The 24,586-nt window shown below is 38.9% G+C and overlaps 1 protein-coding gene across 4 annotated transcripts in view; it reads left to right on the forward strand.

Moving 5' to 3' along the window:
• sez6b (seizure related 6 homolog b) overlaps positions 1–24,586 on the forward strand; it is a 192,797-nt gene that overhangs the window by 143,968 nt on the left and 24,243 nt on the right. For all 4 annotated transcript variants that reach the window (XM_053687355.1, XM_053687356.1, XM_017490176.3 and 1 more), the window contains exons 5-9: positions 15,063–15,248; positions 18,329–18,497; positions 18,906–19,072; positions 21,557–21,751; positions 22,679–22,817. In XM_053687355.1, the coding sequence (XP_053543330.1) occupies positions 15,063–15,248; positions 18,329–18,497; positions 18,906–19,072; positions 21,557–21,751; positions 22,679–22,817 (856 nt within the window). The remainder of the gene's footprint in view (positions 1–15,062; positions 15,249–18,328; positions 18,498–18,905; positions 19,073–21,556; positions 21,752–22,678; positions 22,818–24,586) is intronic.

Consider the following 24,586-nt stretch of genomic DNA (forward strand, 5'->3'; position numbering starts at 1 on the left):
GACAAAGTGTCACAAACAAGCAATGAACTGAAAGAACTGTTTCTTTATACTGAGAGATTAAATGTGTGTGAGATAACAGGTGAGATAAGGGAGAATCCTGGTGAACTGGAGAGATTGTAGTTGGAGGAATGAATGGGCATGGGCGTTAATACAGATGTGTGGATTACAGGGTGTGTGGATTCTGGGAGATCAGGGTGTTTGAGACATTAAGGTCTCTATATTGTATAAGAATTTACTGTCAAATGTTTTATAGTAATGTATTTACAAATAAATTTGTAAATACATTACATTATACATTAATTTAGCTCTTTTTTTTTTGTTTTGTTTTTTTTTTACTGGTATCACTATATGTTTCAGTGTTACACTGCAAATTTTCCCAGATGAATTTATAGTAATTTACTGGGAGCTGAGTGTATTTACTGTGAATACTTGTAAATATAATTACAGTATAACTAAAATATGCAGTATTAAAATAATCTGCTACAGTAGCTCATTTGATTGATGCTCTTATCCAAAGCAACATACAACCGAGGCAGGATATGACTGGGTTCTGCTCATGAACCCAACCATGGCAGCTTGGCGGAACTCATGACCTTCTAATCTGTAGTGCAAAGCCTTAACAACTGAGCCACCACTTGAGTCAACCACCTCGACCATTAATTTAACTCGTGCTAAAAGCAAATTTCAGGGCTTTACTAAACTGAAATTTTACTAGCATATAGACTTAAACTCAGAGGGGGTTTGTGTTTGTCTAAAATAGTTGTTAAAATAAAAGCTACAAAATCAATTCACTATTTGCATATGTTGACAGCCTAAACATGTTAGCTATCCCAAAATGCATTGTGTTTTCTGATATTTCACCATAAACCAATGCACTGCTGTAATTGCCCAGTCATTTACAGTACAAGCGTGTAAAAATAATACAAAAGTATTTTGCTGTAAAATAAATGCTATAAATTTTTACATTGTAGGTATTCTTAGAAAAGCCTGTTTGGATTCAATTAAATACAAATTAATCACTAATATAAGATGAACAAACGGCCTTTTAACAAACACAAACTTGTTGGAATCCTATTAAAAGGTACTATGCACTATGTATGTAAGCTATTAATGCAAATGGATTATTAATAGGTCATTACCATCTCTACATTTTCTTTCCTTTCACACTGTAGAATGTGCAGTGTTGATCCCCCCCCCCCCCCCCCCATTAATTTCTGAGCACATCAGTTTCTAATAAATGTGGAGCCGCGTGAGCATAATTAAACTGGCCATAATTAAACTGGTGGGATTTGCAGGAGAGAGCGGGAGCATTTACAGCGAACAAGTGACAGAGACGACCACCTTCTTATCCAGTACAAAGAGGTAATCTGTCAGAGTGGCTGTGGTTATGAAGAGAAGCTGATGTTGACCCCAGTTCATAATAATTCATTCCCGAAGCAAGGAGTAAAAGGAATGCATTTGCTTCTGTGGAGACACTTTCCTATAATGAATTGGGGCCTGCTTTATAAGTGTATACGTGTTGCAATGCAAAGAAAGGGATTATGGGTAAGCATACCTTGTGAAGGATTCTATAGTTGATCTGTGAGCTGTACACCTCTAAAATGTTGTGAACAGTGTATGTATATTCTTTACTACTCCAGCAGTTATTTCGGTTTCTACCTGCCAGTAATATTTCCTAATGATTATGGTAAAGTCATTTAACCACTGAGTTTTTCTTTTTTTGCTGAATGCAAGCAACAGACAGATTAATTTCTCAAACGGTGGAAGATGTGCAACCCAAATGTGAATAATATTTGTCTGGGGGAAAAAAAGTTAACTAGAATATGGAAGGACAGTGTTTTAGCAAAAGAAATAAAAGAATTTGCTTCAGGCAGGAACTATGTTTGCTTTGTGTCAGGTTCATTTAGGTGAACATTAACACAAATCTGTGAGCCGAAAGAAAGAAGTAGGGCAAGCTATGTTCTCATCATTCTCCAAAAAAACCCAGATTAAAAAAACACACAACTAAAAAAGAGAAAATTAAGCATTTATCTATTTTTGTTAAGGAAATAAGGTCATGCAAGACATATTTAAGGGAGATGTTGTCACAAATGATCCTCAAAGACATTATAAACAACTCTTTTTCATTTATTGTCCTTTACTCTCTGTCTCTTGGTGACGTCAAATCCTCACATGGGTTTTCATACCACTGCTATGCGGATGACACTCAACTCATACTCTTCTTCCCTCTCTCAGACACTCATGTTTCTGCTCAGATCTCAGCATGTCTGGCAGACATCTCATCATGTCTGGCAGCAAATCAGCTGAAACTTAATCCCACCAAAACTGAACTGCTGTTCATAGCAGGTGTTCATCCCTATTTCAGAATCTTGGTATCTCCGTAGACAACTCTCAGATCTCACCCTCTGTCATTGCATGCAACCTTGGGGTAACCATGGATAATCAACTGTCCTTCTCTCACATTGCAAATTTGACATGCTCATGCCAACTTCTTCTTTACAAGTCAGAAGGATTTGTACATTTCTATCCATACAGGCCATTTGGGTGCTTGTTCAATCCCTTGTCATTTTGAAACTGGACTGCTGCACCTCACTCCTGGCAGGTCTGCCGCTGAATGCCATTCAACCTCTACAGTTGATCCAGATTGCAGCTCCGTGACTTGTGGTCCTAAGTTCTCCCACATCACCCAATTGCTAAGCTCTCTACACTGGCTTCCAGTAGCATCAAATTTAAAATACAGATGCTTGACTACAAAGCCAAAAAGCGACCAGCATCCACCTACCTTAAAGCACTGTAGCTACTTAAGGCTGCAGCGGGCTGAAAACAGAGACAGAGAAGGCCAAAACAGGGAAAATAAGTGCTCTTTTATGTTAGATAATGTGGGGAAGGGGAGTCGGAATCGAGGTGAAGGTGGTTGTTGTCATGGTTGTCCCAGTGTGGGGCACAACGAACAGGCTGCAGGAGCACTGAGGCGGGATCCAGGGAGCTTGGAGCTGAACTTGGGCACAGGCTTGGGTCACAGCGTTGCCGGGGGCATCGTCTTCTTACTGTCATCCGTGTCTGCAGGAGAGAGGGAGAAACACATCAGCGGGTTCAGGACAGGAGGACATGCTCACATTTCTGTGTAGACTGCGTGCTTTTATATTCTCCGGTTTCTGCAGGAGATTGGAGAGCTGCCACTGCAATCATTGGCTGCCAGCCATGTGTGTTTCTGCCACCTTGCAGCCATGTGCTTTCCTCAACAAGTGGGGTGCTGAAGTGGAGCTGTCCTTTCAGCACCCGGGCGGCAATTATTCAAGGAGCGCACTGGCTTTGGTGTGTGTGGGCTGCAGACCTGATATCACAAGCATGTATCACACCCCAAACTGCACCACACCTCCTCTGATGCACTAGCGCTGCTCGACTGGATCCACCATGTCTCAGGATACAAGGAAGGCATGTAACAAGACTCTTTTCTGTTCTGGCACCTAGCTGGTAGAATTAACTTCACCTAGATGTCCAAACAGCTGAGTTACTGGCAGTCTTCAAACGACGTCTAAAGGCCTGTCTCTTCCTGAATTAGTTAAAGTACATCTGTGAGCTTTTCTTACTGTATTACCTCCCAAACAGTTTTTAGACTGATAGTATTCTTAGTCTGTGACCTAGTGAACTAGTATCAGGATGTATTTATTGATAGAGATTTCAAAGAACTTCTCTAAGTCGCTCTGGATAAGGGTGTCCACCAAATTCCAGATAAATGTAAATGTAAATATACTTCCATTCTCCATTTCCAGTTAAGCTTTTCTCCTTCTGCACATTCTGGTTTGATATATGTCACACTACTCCCTAGTGCACACACTGCCGTTATTTGCAAGTAGGACAACTGTGTAAACATCCAAACTCCAACATGTGATTGCAGATATACAGAGATGCAGAAGTATAAATCAGACCTAACAATTCATTTGGGGCTTCAAATTATAAGGTCTGCAGTGAGTGCTCTGGGAAGGAACTATGTTATCACATGGACTGGGCTTTGTTTCTCTGAATCACAGAGATAGCAAGAGGTTATCTACAGTCGAGGTAATACCTCACCTCTAACTACCTCATTTTAGCCATCACTTTGTCAGACAAAGAAGCCCACACATCCACCATTTGAGTCATTTTGTGTTATTCAGAGCTGTGCCAAGCTGAACTGCTCAAGTTGTTTTTTCCATGTGTCCTGTTAATGGGCCTTGTTCTGCAGGGCTGCAATGCCATGCTGTGGCACTCTTTTGTTTTGTCATTTATTGACCCCTCTTTTCACCCTCAGATCATTAACAGGACTGTATGAAAAACAGATCTGCATGATGGTTAACAGTGGCGCACTGCTGCCAGCTTATTTGCTGTTGATGAAATTATATTTGCTGTAACTGATTTATGGAGGTGTGCTGGAGTGAAATGTTTAGATGACTTTAATTATAGTTCAGCAACTTCATGAAAAGGAAGAAGTGACAGCAAGGAGCATGTTCAATGAAAGGAAGGATTTTTATTGTCCCTGTGTTTTGACACTTCAGAATGGTAAAGGTGTGGGTTGGTGTAATTTCCACTGGAACAAGGTAGAGTTGCTGGACTATCTTTAACTGCCCTAGATCTGAAATGATATGGTAACAGTTAATGTACACTAAGGTTGCAACGGCATGATAATTTCATGGTACAATTTTCTACCTTTTTTTTTATTATTAGGGCAATGGGTGCAGCCAGGGGGCGGCCGGGGGGCCTCAACCATTTGGTGTGAAAAATAAATAAATACATACATATATATATATATATATATATATATATATATATATATATATATATATATATATATATATATATGTATGTATGTATGTATGTATGTATGTATGTATGTATTGTATATATATAATATATATTCTTATATAATTTCTAATGTAATGTAATGTAAAGATGTAAGATGTAATTATTAATAAAAAAGGGGAATATTTTCAGAAGTCTGAATTTTTAATGTGTTTTAAAGACATCTTGCAAAAGGGGGGCCTCGGTCATATGATAATGCCATTTGGGGGCCCTTGCCCTGGAAAAGTTTGGGAACCACTGTACAGCACCGAAGCACCGAAGCTGTGTAGACACCCTATTGTTATTATTCTATGTTTTCTTAATAATGTTGCTTGCTATGCAAAGCATCACTAATATAATTGCCTATACTTTTTATTATTTATTTATTTATTTATTTATTTATTCTTCCGGACACTTTTTCGGCGTGTAACTTGTCCCACACCGTTTCTGTCACCTTCACAAGACATACCGCAAAATATTTAGCCCCACTGTGAGAAATGTGCTATTACTTTTCTTAGCGTTTCCATGTGTACTTTTTACTTTTTGACTTTATGCATTCATAACTGTGTTGGCTCAATGGTTAAGATGCTGGGTTATGGAGCAGAAGGTTGAGGGTTCAAGCCCAAACAATTCTTCATCTTATACTGGAAAAAAAATGTGGAAAAGAGCTGATTCTTCTTTTCTTATACTGGAAAAAAGAGCCACAGTGGCTTCCCCAGTTGCAACAACATCAATTTGTATTGATACTTTGGGCCACTTTCCCTAGAAGTGACGATTCACTCTGTTTTTGTTTCATCTGACTATAGAAAAGCAAGCATGCACAATAGAATTTTATGTATGCCTACTTAAAAATGAAGTATGCATACAAATATTTTAAGTATGCATAAAAGTGTTTTTTTGTAGAATTTGAAGTATGTATTCCAAAACAAATTTTTATGCGAATTTTGCGATATCACAAAAAAAAATGGATGGAAACATCAGATATGTATAAAATCTCCCAAATGCTCATAAAAAAAAAAAAAAATGTGCTCAATTGAGGTGGAATTTTTTTAATTCAATAAGAAGACATGCATGAACTACGATGGAAACACATTTACCAAATAAATTACTTCATGTGCATCAGAAAAGTCATGGAACCCACGGTAGTGTTGGCTCAATGGTAAAGGATCTGGATTATGGTTCAGAAGATTGAGGGTTCAAGCCCAAATATTTCTTCATCTTATACTGGGCAAAAGAGCTGATTCTTCTTCTTATACTGGAAAAAAGAGGCAAAAAAGAACTGATTCTTCTTATACTGGAAAAAAGAGGCAAAAAAGAGCTGATTCTTCTTATACTGGAAAAAAGAGCTGATTCTTCTTCTTATACTGGAAAAAAAGAGCCACAGTGGCTTCCCCAGTTGCAACAACATCCATTTGTGTTGTACTTTGGGCCACTTTCCCTAGAAGTGACGATTTTGTTCTCTTGAACACATGGGATGGAAACAGCACTTTATTCGCAAATGTTTTATGCGATATTCCAGTTTTTCGCATAAATTAAATAAACAACTTGGATGGAAACATGTGGGGCAAGATAATATTGTACTTTTAGTGAAACTAGGCTATGAAATCTGTATTACAACATTTTATGTCACAACTTTTCCTAAAGACTCGTGTTAATAATGACTTCTCACAGACGTGAGAAGGCTGCTTGAATGTGACAGAGCGATTACTGTATGTGTGTATGTGTTGCTTCGTATTTTTTCATCTAGCTTTAGAGACTGAAACAGAAGGTGATGTTGGATGTGTTTGTTGTATTAGCACCAGTGTATTTGATGGATTCAGTACACTGTAACTGTAATGTTTTGGTTCATTACTCACTCAATGTCCATCTACAACATACATTATATGGCCAAACGTTTGTGGACACTTGACCATAACACCCATATGTGCATTTTGTTTTTGAACATCCCATTCCAGATGTAGTTTCCCTTTGCTGTTATAATAATCTCCACGCTTCTGAGAAGGCTTTCGTCTAGATTTTGGAGCATGGTTGTGGGGATTTCCCATTGTTGTTGTTTTTTTTTTGTTTTTTTTTTACCTGAATTGAGAATTGAAGAGGCAGCTCATGTAAAATAAGCAGTGTTTTATGACAAATAGCCTACTTAGTTATGTGGTCTATTGAATGTATTGTTCCATACACATCAAACATCAAAATTCATAGTCATCTAATGGTATGCACAACCAATTGGATTTTTTCCACTCAGTTCCATGGTATGCAGTCAGGTGGACGTGTCTTTCAATGCTGCAGCTGGGCATTTTTTTGAGCCCACATATGAATGCTAAGAGATGCCCTTCAAATGTTTCTGGGATAGTTTTTTTTTATTGCACTCAATATAACCTAGAGTACTATTCACAATGGCTAAGATTTCTAGACATACTGTATGTCTAATAAGTAACACTGCTGGAAGACAACTGGAGTAAAAATTATCAATTCAAACAGGAAAACCTATCTCTATATAAATCATAGAGATGGCAGCATCGTCACGATTTACCCATGGTCGTAAAGTGGCTTATTTACACCTCATATTTTGGCAAACTGTTTGTTTTTACCTTTATTCTAACCACTTGTTGTAGCGCTCATGGTTGTGGACAGTGCCAGTGGACAGTGGTACTGTCGAATGTGATTGGTCAGAAGGTGTTTTATTCTCACTAACAGCATGTCTCTGACAACAATGCCAGCTGCAAGGCATATCACAGGTTTATATTAATGTGCTTTCTTTTTTTATGTTTATGAGAAGAGCGCTATGTAACAGTCCCTGCTGGGAAAAAAAACAATAGAAACTATCCCACAAATTCTAATGGTTTTCAGTACAAATACCATTACAAACCATCAGCTAACCATTAAAACCATTATTTGTCTTTAATGGTATCCACTAGACATAACATTCCACCAATAGAAAGCAACAAATTACCATTAGAGACCCAGAAGGACCATTACAGTTTCCACTAAAACCAATACAATTCCCATTATAACCAATAAAACCATTAGAAATTCTATGAGGTTTTCTATAGTTTTTTTCAGCAGGGTTGTTTGACTCTCCTGAATTTCTTTGTCTTATTAGCATCAAGAGAAAGAGATTTTTTTTTAAAGAGAAACTGTTCAAGTGATAATATAAATGGATGATCCACCATATTAAACGCAAATATAAATGGATAAAAGTATTACATTTATCAGCAAGAATATGTTGTTGGCAAGTTGCTAAGGTAGTTGGGTAGTAACAGCTGTTTGCTTCACATCGGCATCACACCACCCGATACTGATAATTTTCTTATAATAGCACACCCTGTAGTGAAGGCTATAATCAGTTGTTCTGCATTTTAAACTCAACCAATATTTGTTTTCACCTTGGTGGCTGTCACGTTTATCCCCAAGCTACATTCAGTGTGCATGAAAAGCCGGAAGTACAATGGTGCGCACTTCCAGGATTTCAGTGACATTGATAGTGTGTGTTTTTTATAGTATATGTCCTGTCTCCGCCCCTGCCCCTGTATTGTCATTGGTTGTTTCCCTTACTTGCCATCATTGTAATCAGCTGTTTTGTGTTATCCCCTTGATTACGTTTATTATTTAAACCCATTGTGTGTCTTTGTTTAGGCATGAAGTATACGCTCAGTTACTATTGTCTCTGTTTATACCACACCGGTCACTGTTATCGTTTCTCTGATTTTGATTCTGTTTTGCCCTCGACTCTGATTTTCTGCCTTACCTATTCCAGTCTGTTTGCTCGCCTGACCTGGCTTCTCTAAAGTTTTTGATGTTTGCATTATGATCATTAAAACTGCCTTACCTGCACTTGCATCCGTCTCCTAAATCCATTACATGACAGTGGAACTTCCTGGAGTATCTCCATATAAAAAATGATGCATCTTTTCTCATAGGATATAACTACATTTTTACCAACATGTCATTTTGGGCAGTATTTATATTACTTGGTTTATTTCAACAAGTAATTTTATAGTAGGTATAAGACAAAGTAATCTTTGCATAGGACAGTTTCACATGGGAGTAAAATCCTAGAGATACAGCAGTAAAATATACATGGACCCCACTACCCACTGTTAAACTAATCCAGTCCAATTAAGGCTAAATATAACTTCTATATTTCAAAGATTTCCTTACATTTAATCATTTTATTTATATTTAAATTTGAAAATGTTATATTTGTTCACTATATAGCTAATGTTAGACATGATAACTATGTGCATCTACTAATATGACTGAAATTAACAGAAAAATCCTGTCATTAGCTTGTGTTAGCTAATATAATATAGCTTATAAAACATATTGGAAATTCCGCCAAATTAGCTAATAAATTACCATTTATAAATAAGAAAATTCATTATAAAAAAAAAATCTCAGAAATCCTTGGTTAGCACATGGTAGCTAACCTTTGATAATGCGCTTCCTAATGCACTGTAGTGTCTCTCAGCCTGTGTGCTTTACCATGTCTCTGGGCAATCTCCCACACTGCACAATTCTCAGTGACTGAGGTTAATGTAAGGTGGCATGAAAGGCTGTCTTGAGTTGAGAGAGATTTCCACTCATCATTGTCCTCTCAAACTAAACCCATCACACTCAATCAGCCTCAATGAGATCTCATGAGCTGAATTGGCATCAGTGAATCCTGTCACGCTTCATAATTGATAGGTCACCCAAATGAGGATGTATATTTAATCAGGTCATGTAATATACAGGAGTCTTAATAGACCATTCATCTCTGTTAGTAGGATATCACTCTATATCTCCTCAGAGAGGATGCCGTAGACATTAACCTGTCAACGTAGCACATCCTCTCCTCTTACACACACACACACACACACACACACACACACACACACACAGAAATCAGAAACTGACTCAGAATCAGGAGAAGGGACCTGCTTATCAGAGGCCTTAATATTTTTTGCAGCCACTTGGAGCGTGAACATGTCCAAGTAGCCAGAAGCCAAGACACTTAACAGAGGAATGGTTCCACCAGACACAGATATTTTGTCAGAACGAGCTGGCAGTGGTCACTTCTACTTATCAAAAATCCAGCAGGGCCAGATCTATAGATAGCAAGTGCACAGTACACTTCAGTAAGCCTGCACAGCATACTAGCAAACATATGTGCAGTATTAAGGTTTGCAAAGTTTCACATTTTTCTTTTGTAAAATGTAATGACATTCTTATTTAAAAAAAAAAAAAAAAAAAAAAAACCCAAAACAACAGATTATATGTATTTTAAGAACAAATTTGATGTTTTAATCAGACTACTAAAGTTATGTTGGAATTAATGTAATTTAATACAACTAAATATCCTGTAATTAAAATGAAATATTTGTGCAGTATATATTTGCACTATACAGAGTTAAGCATGTGTAGTGAGGAGTTAATACCAAAATTTCACACATTGGTATTCAGACCTCAGACATAACTATAGACATTACACATGTGGTGAATAAGTGGGGTGGAATTTACCAAAACCAAGACATTGCGTTTATATCAGATTGTGTCCTTGAATGTAAATTGATTTTTCAATATCAAAAGCTCGAGCAAACAACAGTATTAAATCCAATTCCACTGTCTGACAGTTTGTTGTCTGACAATATGCCATGCTGAAACATATATTTTGGGCTGTAAATACACCAGAAAATCTGTGAAATGCCACTTTTAGTGCAATATTAACTACATAAACATTAATTCAATTAATTAATTCCTGTAAAGTCCATGAACATGTCTTTGTTTTTCTTCTTGCATGGAGGAGATTGGAGAAGATGTCTTCATCTTAAGAACAGCTTAATCAGAGACCATATTTATCACAATGACCAAATTTTATATATATAAAATTATGAACTATATGTAGTTTGCTCTGTAACTATAGAAGATGAGTGCTTTATCAGATTATCTTTCATACCATGGGCATGCTTTCTGAATGCTTTAAATTCATTAATCTGAAACACTGGCATAATTTTATTACTTGGCAACTCAAAATAGTGAATTTTCAGACGATTAAAATGTTGAATAATATTAAGAACTCTTCTCGTTCATTCATTCGTCTTCAGTAATTATCATTTTTAGGTTTGTTGTGGATCCATAGCCTATCCCAGGAATAGTGGGAGTGAGACAGAAATACACCAGGACATTGCAAGGTACCATGCACACACGTATTTGCCTTCTCATTTATATCTAGGGGCAATTTAGCCTAAAAAAAAGCTTTGGCACAGATGGTAATCCAAGCTCAGGATTGAACTGGGGACCGTGGAGGTGTGAGGCAGCAGTGCTACCCACTGTTGCTCCACAATTCATTCCTGAGCTTGGGATACTGTCAGTCCTGTCTAATTGCTGTCTGGTTACTGTCCTCCACATTCTCTGTGATAGCTCATGAACACTTCTTCCATGAATGCACACCTTCCCTGAATGGGTCAAACAAACAAACGTCTAAATATAAAATAGCATCTGTCATCATGGGCAGATATTTGGATTTAGTGCAAATGAAGACTACTTCAGTGTCCTGATCAACCTTAGTTGTAGACTTTTATTTATTTATTTCTGCTGTACATCATATAACACTACACTTCAGATTTGACTCAGAATTCTCCTGAATTTCTTAAGCAGACTCGGAACCTTATGTTCTCTTGAAGCTATTGCAGTGTTTACTCCCTAAATGCATAGAGCCAGAAGCTGTGTGAATATTTATGTGTAGTTTGTGCTGAGAGTTGTCAAGCCCAAGATAAAGTCGAGCCCCTAACTTATATTTATCATGTGTTGAACATTGCTGTTAGTCACTCTTTCACATGTGGAATGTCTTCTCGCTGTAGGTCATTAGCTATAACCCGCAATTGCACATGATCACATGTTCTCTCCATCCGGCATATAGGCTCTGCTCCAGAGGATCTAATGTGGGACATTAGCACTGCATCTGTTGAAGTCCAACTGGTTGCCAGCAAATCTCGGCACCACAACAATTGGTCTTTATGGTCAATAAAGCTGCAAGGCCACCCGCTTGCGAGAGACCGTGTATGATTTAAGACTGAGCTCGTAAAGTCAGCCTCCAGTGGCCCCACAGTATTAGTCTAATTGAAACGGAAGCGGAAGGATAATAATGCTATAACAACACAGCCCTGCTGTGCTGATACACCAGTAATAAAGCAGAAATGGGACGGATGGCTGGGGTGGTGCCAAGATGCCTCATTGACTCTGCAAGAAGAGCACTCCCCCTCTCGGCACGTCGATTAGTTAGCCAGCAGGAGTGCAGCCCCCTCACCACATGCCCCAGCAGTACTAGTGAGGCTCTTTAAAAGAATATGAGAGGAAGGGATTGCATTTTTTAAAATTACTTTCAAATAGTCTATTTGAAATATGAAGAGTCTATCTTTGGGATAAGAATTGTTCTCTACACAACCTCCACATGGGTTTTTTCTTGTTTTTTGTACTTGTTCTCTAGTATTCAGTGTTAGGCTTTTTCTAAGACCTTAAAGAACCACCCCTCCAGAGCCTTCTGTAGCAGCTTGGTTGAACTGCAGTGATTTATCAAACCAAGGCTTTCTTAGATGGCTCATCAGACTCCAACCAGACTTGAGTCAACAATAACATTAATTCTGTTTGACTGGGTTGACCCACATTTTTAAACAATGGTGGAAGGATTGGAGCCCAGACAGTTCCCCACTTCACCAGCAGAAGTTTCATTCACCTGAGTACTAACCCACACTCTACTATCACTTCCTGGTTACTTCCTGGTTCTAGATTATTTAAACAGCTCATGTTTGTTCATCGTGAAGTCTTGCCATTCTTTGGATAATAAAGCAAAATGAAATAAAATAGAACCACATGAAAAAAAGGTCTTATAATATAACAGACCTGACAACCCTGAAGAAGAATAAAAATATGTACTAACATACTTAAGGTGGTGGTTATTCACACATGAATAACACTTACGTCGTAGTTAAGGTTAGCTTATCTTTAGTTTGTGATTAGTACATGTCTTAATTCAACTTAGTAAATAACTATTTATTCAGGTATTAGTGCATGATTATTCATTTACTGTTATTGTAACATGTTACCGCGCTATGAAACCTTATATTACATGGTCATATACTCATGCGTGTAAAGTGTTTTGCACATAACTGTAAGTACTTTTTATACTTTATACAGGATGTAGGATTTATACAGACCTACGGCTTTATAAGGTGTTATGTATTAGAATACATAAGTACATATATTCTATTTTTTTGTAGAGCAGTCTAGAGCATACAATGAACAGCACATGCAGACATAGTGCATTAGTAGAGTATATCACTGCAGCTTTTCTAGTGAGATACATTTCCTCTATGAGAAGATAACATTGCCATCGAGCTGGCTCTGTAACACCACTCAACACTTTTACCTCTTCCTCGCCATCCTGAAATGTAATTAAAGTGTGATGTTGGGTGTCCTGACAGATGGAGGCAAGTCTGAGGTCATCCCTGAGGACAGAGTCCAATACACAGTGTAAAATTCACTGCATCTGTATCTCTTCCCACTTAAATTATAAGAGGCAGCAGCTGGAGACCACAAAAATGCTTAAGTATGACAGAGACAGGTCAAAGGTTGGGATTTATTGACCTATTTAAGCCTGTAAATATCTTCCAGCCCAAGGCTTAGGTGAATCTCATAGTAGCAAAATCAATGGCAGATCTCTGCTGTAAATTTCACCAGCTAACAATAAAGCCAGTAGCAATAAATTAGGCTCCAAGCAGGAAGCTCTAGAAACATCCATGTTACAAATTGCAAATGTTGTTCTTAGAGGAGAAAGAAGGCAATTCAATTCAAGTATGTGAATCAGTTGTTCGTTAAATGGTCACTGCCAAAGTAGCCTGAATTCAGTGTCTACTGGGACATGGGCTGAGACGGAGTTCCATCCATTTTCTATACTGCTTATCCTACAGGGTCACAGGGAACCTGGAGCCTTTCTCAGGGAGCATGGGGCACAAGGCAGGGTACACCCGGAACATGGTGCCAATCCATCGCAGGGCACAATCACACAATCACATACACGTACACCCATTCATACACTACGGACAATTTGGACATGCCAGTCAGCCTACCATGCATGTGTTTGGACTGGGGGAGGAAACCGGAGTACCCGGAGGAAACCTCTGCAGCACGGGGAGAACATACAAACACTGGACATAAAAGCAGCGGCGGTTTGGGGGGGGGGGGATAGTTGGGCTGGTTATAAAAGCTCCCTCTAAGAATAACCACCTGATTTCAGATGTAGCTCTAGGCTTCCATTTTAGAGTGCTAGTGTGCCTGGAGACTTGCTTTTTAATGCAGTGAAAGAGACTAATTTAAAACTCTGAATAAGGCGAGCTAGATCGACTTCCCCATCTTTGCATGTAAATTCTATTTTGAGATCTAAAATGTTCTTAGCCACACTAGAAAACACCTGTCCTGTTCCATTACATACATTGCAGAATTTTAGGTGTGTGTACTGTGTTTATCGTGAATGTGTTCCCTTTTTTTATTCCTTCAATTATTCCATTATGGACAATGTAAGGCTAATCCATCATCTTAGGAGCCTAATGGTTGCCTGCTTACATCTCAGCATGTCTAGTCTGTGAAGAGACATATTGCTTAACATTTGGGTGTATTTATCTTCCTGGGATGCTTGTTCACGCGAGAGAGAGAGCGAGAGAGAGAGCGAGAGAGAGAGAGAGAGAGAGAGATCATTTTCTGTGTGCGAGGCTGGAGGACAGAGAAATGGGATGCACAAAAGAGATGGGTGTCTGACTGAGAAAGAAAGAGCAAGGTGGCCTATTTAGTCTGCTGAAAACAGTGGACAATTCAGCTATTGAGTTTTGACTTTCAACCCACATCATAGTTAATATTATAAAACCTTGGAATGCTAAGGTTCTATATGACATTTCTTGCAGAAATGAGTCAGTGTTCTAGATATGTGTAATAGGTTATTTACATGCCAGTCCATATACTGAAGTATTGCATAAAATTATTTTTTTTTAACTGAAGTTGAACAAAATGCTTTGACTTCATTCATTGCTCAATATAATGAAATTAGACTTTTTTTTTTATCAAAACGTATAATTCCATTGTCTAGGTTTAAGTTTTAAAAATATTTTTGACTTCACAACAGCATAATGAGATTTTAATGCTTGATTTTAATGCTTGATGCTTGATGCACAAAAAATATAGACTGTTTAAAAATGGATCTGACTGTATTCTCTCTGCAGCGTTTGTCCTGAGCTGTAATTTCCCTGAGCGGCCGGCCTACGGAGATGTAACTGTCAGCAGTCTGCATGCAGGTGGAGAAGCTTATTTCTACTGCTTTACTGGCTACCAGCTTCAGGGTCCTTCCACCCTCACATGCCTCAATGCTACAACTCCGTACTGGAATGGAAAAGAACCCAGGTGTATCGGTGAGTGAGAAACCCACTGACTTGCTCTGACATAAAAAGAAACTCATTACATTTTATATTGTCAATGGGGCTCCTGAGTGCCACAGCAAAAAAGCGTTCACCATATCTTCCGGAGATCACAAGTTCAAATGCTGATGTTGCCACAGCAATCTGTGCCAGGGAGCCAAGGGTGGGAGGGATGGCATACGTGATGGTGACGGTAGCCAATCATGGGTGTCTGGCAGCTTATGTACTGTATGTGGAAGAAGGTAGATTTCCTCCTAATGTGTTATTCTACTTTTTACAAAAAGGGCCTGTTTACACCTGGTCTCTTCATGCATTTTCTCTAATCGGATAGCTATCCAATTTGTTAAAACGGTTCCGTTTATACTTGGCCACATGATGTGTTTCAGCTAATCGGATATGAATCCGATTTTCTATATCTTCTATCAAAATGCAAATACACATTTCGGCTGAACTGAAATGACAGCCACCGTTATTTTGCTCTATTTGGGTTTGCAAATGCAGTCGAAAAGAAAACGAAAATGCTTGCTACAACGCTTACGCAACAAAAGGCAGCACTTATTATGTGCAGCATTTTCACTATTGGCAGTATTAAAAATGAAAGATGAAAGCCCGGAGTCAACACTGGTGGGAAAATATAGTGCCGGCTTCTTTAACGGAACAAGACTGGCTATCGAGTTTTCGAATGGGGCGCCGGACTTTCGATTATCTTTGTGTCAGCCTGCAAAGCAATTTAATGAAGAGGCACACTCATCTCCGTCAGGCTATAATGGTCTGTACTTCCGTTTGAGAGGAGAAACGTACGTGGATGTATGTGGTTTCAACAACCAGATGCATTTAAACTTTCGTCTGGAATGTGTCCCAGACCACCTCCTGATGTGGTTTGAGCAATCGGATTTAAATCCATCTCGAATTCATTTCGGAAGGTATTTACACCTGGTCTTTTCACAATCGGAAAGATATCCGGTCAGAGAAAACGCATGAAGTGACCAGGTGTAAACAGGCCCAAAGATGTTATGGCTGGCTTCATGTGTCACAGGAAGCAAGTCACTGGTTACACTGGAAAGTTCTATTTATTAAGCATGTACTGTAGCTAGATAATGTCAGTGATATTGAAGGCTCATTTTATCTGATGAAGCTGTGTCGTTAGCTCTGCTGAAGATTTTCTAATGTGCCAGAATGTCCATACATTGTTAAAACCACAGTAGACCTCTACTATATATGTGTACTTATGTACACTACTTCCACTTCATCATGAAGCAGATGTAGAATATCTGCAGCTAAAAGTTACTTTCTCCTTCTCTTTTCAGTCAGAGTGTAAACAGGATGTGGATACTGATTGGTCAAGGCCACATATCTACGTTCAAGTTAGATCATGATTATCTGGCAGGTAAAACCTTATAATACTGAGGTCCTGATTAATTTCTGCCTTGCAAATATAAGGTTAGCTGCCTTGTAACCTAAAGCTGTACTATAATAGTCATTTCACCTTAAACATCCTTATCTTCTCAAACAGCCCTTTCTTTTAACTGAGATGTACGGTCAATCAATCCAACAGCCGTCTCCTCGTGCATGCTTATTTACACCATTGTGGAGCAATCTTGTGAGTGGTCAGTAGCAATTACAGTTGCCATTTGTGGCTCTCTGCGAAACACCCACAAGACCTTAACTCGTGTAGATATAATGCCCTCAGTGTTTTCAGCAATATCAAGCAGCACTCAGCACTGAGTGTAAATATTTTGCCCACACAGGTTTAATTGAACTTGATTGGAGAGCAACTTCCTATGTTTTCACTACCTCTTCCTCTAATGTTAATTGGAGTTTGTCATTGATTTTGGTTGTAATTGCATTAACCGCTGTGCATGTGCCTGCGAGGGGTGAATATTAACAACTCTCCTCCGCTTCAAGGCAACTGCCTGAATGGCAAGGCTGCATAAATAATCTGTCTTTGAAAGAGAACCCCAAAGCCACAGAAAGTTTTCTGTTCTTCCCTCTTTGAATCTAAATAAGCCTGCAAGGTTGGTTTAACTAAAAGTGTCCTGTTTTGATGATGGATCTCATTTAGTTGTTTGGAGGTGCAGCATTGACTGCATGAATAGCGCAGATGCAGCTACAGCCCAGAACTTTCTCATTTACACTATTGATCAAAGGGAAGGAGCTCAAATGTGGCATTTAAGGAGAATGCTGTGGTGTTTCTGAATGCTATCATGGCACAACTGGCTTGATTACTGATCAGCAAGCAGCGAGTGAGCAAGGCTCAAGTTCTACTTTAATCAAGCTTTGTCTGCCTGGCTCACAGTCACCTGATTGGCTGTGACATATACCCTCTCCAACAACCTTTAGTGCTTTTACAAAGATCTATCGTTGGTCTGTCAGGTCTATCTGTCTGTTATGATAGCCTTTTTATTACTTTTTGACTTGAAATTTTGTTTCATTTCTTCACTTTTTATGGTACATCAGTGTTTAAAGGTTTTGATTTTTGTTAAACTAAAGTGTGGTAGTCGAGGAAACCCATTGAACCCATGAGTCATGGAAAGCAGCCAAGAATAGCAAAAAAAAAAAGTTTAACCAAAATTGGGTTGCGAAACATACTTAGACATTTCTAATTAAAAACTTGCCTTGGCTTTCTGCAAAGGGCACATTAGGTAGATAAGGAGCCAGTTTCAAAAACATGGCTGCAAAAACGACTGTAGTCTATGAATAAAGGTGGGTATAAAGATAGCCATTGTTATCACGGTCATGTTAATTAAATCATTCATTCATTCATCCATTTTCAGTAAGCTCTTTATTCTAAGCAGGGTCATGGTGGATCCAGAACCAGATCATTACGCTTTTTACCAATCAAAGTGTTGGTGTCTTTCAGTGGAATTGGAACAGGGTTTTTTAAACGCAATTTTCTGCTGTTTCACGTTTAGAAGTAACCTGATTTTAAAATTTACTTCTGTTTGTTTCACTTCAGGAAGTGGTTTTCAAAATAGTAGAGAATGTCAAAATTTCTCACCTGAAGGGTTTCCCCCAAGCAGCTACACATTTGTTGATTAATCATATAGTACATAACTTTCAATACCTTTCAACAGCGGCCTGCGGTGGAATGATGAAGAACGCCACACTTGGCCGCATCGTGTCTCCTGGTTTCCCCAGTAACTACAGCAACAATCTGACATGCAACTGGGTGATGGAGGCTCCAGAAGGACAGCGGCTTCATGTTCACTTTGAGAAGGTGGCGCTTGCTGAGGATGATGACAGGTTAGTCAATTATCCTGCCCACTCAAGAATCAGCTATTACACTCTTTCATAAACACAGGCTCTAATGTAAAACATACCATACATCTCTCACTTGTTCTACAACTGATAGTTGAACAAGCCTTTTCAGGACATTAGATCCTCTTTGAAATGACGGGATACTGTGAGGCGGCGGATGTATGTGTGTATTTCTTTGCCTGAAATTTTCGGAGCTTTCATTTTTATTCTTCGTAAATAATGAAATACTATTCATTGATGTAATGCAGCAACAGAAATTAGAGGTTGATCTGAGGATTAAGAAAGGAGATTAAGGAGATTAAGCCAAAAGACAGACTCTGCTGCCAAATGGACTGCTTTGTTTTTTGACTGTTTCTGAGAAATTCCTTTGTCAACTGTGTGTTCTGTCTGCAGGTTACTCATCAAAAACGGGAACAACATTGACTCCTTGACGCTCTACGATTCTTATGAAGTGGAATATTTGCCCAACGAGGGCATCGTCAGCACCTCTAGATACCTTTTTATCGAATTCACCACCGACGGCTCAGGCACCAACACAGGAGCCGCAATCAGATATGAAGGTATGGATGTGGCCTCATTTCTGGATGCTGGACTGGGCACATCATGATGTTCAAAGCTAAAAAGACGGGACTGTGCTCAGTGGGGCAAGGCTTTTGTTCAAACTTTTGAGCCTCTAAAAGCAGTAATTGCCCCAGCTGAAAAAGTCTACTGATTGCTATATGGTGCTTTATTTCAGCTGGCCACATTCACTTGAGGGCCCTTGGCACTTTAGCCTGATGACCCTGAAGACATGGTTCTGTAGAACAAGCTACCTCAATCTTTCATCCTTTCCTATAATTTTCCCCATTCTTTTAGGAACTGGCCAAGCATTAATGCACCAAAAGCATCTTCTTGGCACAGCAATTGATATAGTTCTTTCTCATCTGTCCTTAAAGACAACTAAGGTTTTTATCGAAATGCTGTCTGCATTAGCGAAAATGAGATGCAAATCAAATAAAGCAGCCAAATGCAAAACAACATGGTCATTACGGCCGAAGTAGTGTTTACAGGCATTTTATTCCTTGAATACGTACAGCTACACATCTTAATACCTTAATCATTATCCAATCAGAGGAGCCTAATCTTGTTTTCCACAAAAACAACCGGATTTCACTATCAGGGGTTGTCTAATGCACTTTGGCAGTGACCTTTAACAATGCCAAGCCATATAAAGACTGACTAAATAAAATCATGCTGCCACAAACAATGTGTTTGTAACACGTAACACCATTGACATACCAGCAAGACATTTAGCATTCATTTGTAAGTTTGCTTGTTTCATGCCTCACCGTGTTTAGATGTACTTACAAGTATTTACATAGACTTTCATCCAAATCCATGTACTATTTCATTACACAGTGCGCTGAGAGATTTAAATATGCATATGCCCTGATTTACTGAAGGTTTAAAAATGTGCAACATTTGTGGGGGGAAAAAAACCCTGCAAACTGATTTACTAGCCGAGTCTATGGAGGACTGTGTCTGTCAAATGAACAAAACAGCACCTTTTGTACATTTGCTTTTAATGAATATGCATTTTGGGACATTTCTACCAAAAAGTGCTAATTACAGGGAGGTGTTAGTGCAAATTTAGCACCCTCAGTGTGATTTCCCAAACCTGAAAGTCACTTAAAGAATGATAAGTGTGTGTGTACAAATTAATGTGCAAATTAATACATCCAGGACAGTTAAATAAGCAAAATTTGGACATCAAACCTTTAAACAAAATAACTTGTTTAGGGGAGGCACACGTCTACATATTTCCATGTCCAATCTCGGCTACCTGTGTGGAAGGCTATGAAATGATGGCAGTCTGATAGTTTGGTAATATGGAAGGAAATATCAGGAGCTGATGAAAATGAATCGATTCCATTCGTGTTGTTGAAGTCAGAGGCTGAATAATGCATGTGGAAAGAGTGGAGGCTGCTGAGATTGAACCATGGTGCTGTAATTTGCAGAATCACCTGTGTGTGCTATATGGTGAGCAGAGTTGAATTCAAAACATCCTGGCAGGCCCGCAGCATGAGGAATGATCTATTCCAGCATGCCAGTGAGGGAGACAGTAGCAGGAGGCATATCAAGGCCAGACTGGTTTCTAAAAATTGCTCATTTAATTTCCTGCCCCACATTCCAATATGAGCAAATATACTGGTAACCAATCAACCAGGCTCATGTGAGAATGTTCATCTAGATTTATTTACGAGGAACAGCTATCGGTGCTTTTTAGAAATTGTCAGAAACAATGGTGGTAAGAATGATTAAGCGATTAGCAGTCTGCTTTCTAAGGGCAACTGAAGACCTTGGAACCAGTTTTGAAACCTAGCGTGCTTTCACATATGCAGTGCTTAGTCCATTTGAATTGAGAGCTGATGCATTTCCACACTCGGTGTGCTTCATTTAGGCAGATGAGAACTCAGCAATTTCAGATCAAAGCAACTAATCGCTTGGAACCAAGAGCACCTGACTCAGATGGTTTTGGTTCCAAGCTAAATCTAACATGGTCTGATTGCAGTGACAAATTAATTCAACCCTGAATTTGCACAACAGCAGGAAGTAAAGCAAACTGAGCCTTTAGTGCTGCAGAAATGGAGTGTTCTGGGTATTTGGACCAAAAAAACAAAGGATGCAATACACAAAATGTTTAAAGTACTTATTTACTGTATATACAGTATTTATCCAATAATTTATTTCCCCTTTTTCCTGTTGCTGTATTTCTGTCTAATGAATGAGAAGACTATGGTTTCAGCCCTACACACCCCACAGCCAATTTGTTTTATTATGTGGTACTGTGTGAAAGTAAACCAAACCAAATAGCAAATATGCTAAAAATATCAATTTTACTCTGATTCGGACTCAGAAACTGGACTAATACATGTGAAAGCATGCTAATATGGAAATGGTACATATATTGTTATTTTCATATCTGAACTATTTCAACACAGATTTTCTGTCATGTTTGTCAGCACTGAATTGTTTGCATGTGCTGTGTGTCTGTGTATTTGCAGCTTTCGCGCCAGGGCATTGCTATGAGCCGTTTGTCAAGTATGGCAACTTCACCAGCAGTGACAACAGCTACGCCGTGGGTGCAGTGGTAGAGTTTAGCTGCGATCCTGGATATACGCTGGAACAAGGCTCCGTTATCATCGAGTGCATGGACCCCAAAAACCCACAGTGGAATGAGACTGAGCCTGCCTGCCGAGGTGTGTGTGGGGTGTGTGTGTGTGTGTGTGTGTGTGTGTGTGTGTGTGTGTGTGTGTTGGAATAAACAGAGTCTCCCTTGTATCTTTAGATTTTACATTGTGGTGCTTACAGTAATAAGCAATTTCTGATGGACCTGATAAGCAGGCCAGCTATGTGCAATAATAAGTGGAGCTTTTTTTTTAGTGCTGTAAATGTATTATCTACTTCAGTGTGTTTCACCTGGTTTCAGCCTCCAGTGCATTTGGCTAGAGACTGGAGTCTAATGCAGTGCTAAAAGAATTTATCCATGAACGCCAGAGCCTAGAGTTAGAGAGGCAAAAATATTGTAAACAGAAAGCCCAAACATACAATGCTGCAATCTTATCTGATCCTATGCTTGGATGCATTGCTCAAAGCCCACAGTGGAAATTGGTTTTAAAGGATTTAATCACAAAGGCTGCAGCAGTGGGTCAAGACAACCACTTGTCAGATTCAAAATATTATGCTTCTGCATGGCTAAGCCAGTGCCTGGTGAGATGGAAGCAAAAAAATGGAGGTCATACTGTTTGTGAATCTGTTTCAGGGTAATTTTATTGGAAATATCTCCTGCATGCACCTCACATTAATTCAAACCATCAGTTTTCCCCAGCCCCTGGACCCAGACTCACCCTTGACATTACTGGAGGAATATTAAATGCCTTAACCTTTGCAATTACAGTCTTTAAATATGCTTTTAAAAAATCTGATCTCTCTCTCTCTCTCTCTCTCTCTCTCTCTCTCTCTCTCTCTCTCTCTCTCTCTCTCTCTCTCTCTCTCTCTCTCTCTCTCTCTCTCTCTCTCTCTCTCTCTCTCTCTCTCTCTCTCTCTCTCTCTCTCTCTCTCTCTGTGTGTGTGTGTGTGTGTGTGTGCGTGCATGCATGTCCGTGTGTGCGTGTATGTTACTCCAGCGGTGTGTAGTGGGGAGATCACTGATTCTGCCGGAGTGGTGCTGTCTCCAAACTGGCCTGAAGCTTATGATAAAGGCCAGGACTGCATCTGGGGTATTCATGTGGAGGAGGACAAGCGGATCATGCTTGACATCCAAGTGTACGTAAATCAATCAGTCCGTCCTTACTAGGGAATATTCTTTTCTAGCTCAGAGTAGGCTATTTTATACCTGGAGAGGGAGCTCGTTCATGCACCGCCAAGATTATTTGTAGGGATCTAATGCTCACTAAAGCTGCCATTTATCATTAAGTGTTTCTAGACCTGTACTGTTCATGTCGTTTCAAAGATACCTTAAAAACGTAGTTACAACTTAAAACTTGAGTTATAAATTTGTCATGTAACAGATCTCACTAATTTCTGCATTCTGTTAACATTTATCCAACTCCGTCCCCAGCTTCAGTCACAATTCATACATGATTCAACAGATCTTGGCCGTTTCCGTTTTATTACATACGATTCGTTTAACATTTGAGATTTAGTGTGATTCAAATAACTGATTTATATACAGTATGTAAATTATGCAGTGTACTTTCTCGCAAGGTAAAGGCCATAAATAAAATAAGGTTAAGATCTTTTCTAGTTCTTTTCTTTGTGTATAAGCAGCACAGTAAAAATGCCAGGGGGCCTTCAGTTCCTATGAGGTTTAGATTTCCCCTGATGGCTGCACCATGACTCAGCCTAGATTAGCTGGAGGAGTCTTAAGTGCCCTATCTTGAATAACAATGTTACAATGTTGGGCATTTTCATGTTGCTGTTTTATTTTGTGCTTCTTGTGTTTTCAGCTTTCGAAAGCTGGAGTCTTCTAGTCAGTAAATAATCAAATGTTATATACAAGACCTTATAAACAAACTGAGGATACCAACTTTAATTTACTAAACAGCAAGTATATTACGGTAGATACGGATACTATAGCAACACATCACTGTGCTATAAATAGAGTATCAGTATAAGAAATGCAGCTACTGTATATCATTTCGTGTATGGTTTTCAGTTTATGGTCCCTGTGAGCCACATCCACTGCACAGATTAATCTTGTTTCTCTTTTTTCTTAAATATCTTTTTTTATCTAAATTAGGGCTTAATAGGTAGGGGGGAAAAAATAACAGTATAAAATTAATTCTGCAAATAATAAGGCAAATAATGTAGTAATTAAGGAGTTCAACTTGTGGGTAATGTATTCTGACTACAAGTAGAAACTGTGGTAAATCCTACGCTTTTTGGGGGGAAAAAACATTTCCATCTAGCACAACAAATTATTTCTTTGGTTTGCAGTGGTCATAAACCGGCAGATTATCGTTGAATTTCAGCGGATAGAACCGAGCACTTAAAATATAGTGAGTCTGAGTCTGTGGTGCTCGTCAAAACTGGTAATGTGAAACTCCACTGTGAAAAAAAACCATAATCACTTTAAATCAATCTGTCTTATTTATAGCCAACTAATCAGTAATGGTTAAGCATTAAAAAGTAATTGTCATCATTCAAGCTTATCTTGTTTGGTGTATAGTACTTAGACCCTACAACAGAGAGATTCCCTTTCTGAGAAGGTTCAGAAAAGAATACTTTTAGTAAGCTAGAATTATAGATAACTGTAGTGAGAGCCTAGTAAGGCACCCCTTTTTCTAAAAGTGTAGTGATGGTATAATTTCCTACTTTTACCCAGCTTTTTGAAGATTGATGCTGGTATCGTGTGTGAGAGCTTCTTCTTTGTTGCTCATACTGTAGATATTGTCTGTGCTAATCAATGAACTTTTGGGACAAGTTAAGATAGTGATTGTCTCTGCAGGAGCCCTTTTTTTACAGCTTTCCCTCCTCTGCATGACTAACACGGCTTCTGCTTTCATTCCTACTTTCGCGCTTTCTTCATTTCA

This window comes from Ictalurus punctatus, chromosome 17, assembly GCF_001660625.3.
Source record: "Ictalurus punctatus breed USDA103 chromosome 17, Coco_2.0, whole genome shotgun sequence".
Taxonomy (NCBI): domain Eukaryota; kingdom Metazoa; phylum Chordata; class Actinopteri; order Siluriformes; family Ictaluridae; genus Ictalurus; species Ictalurus punctatus.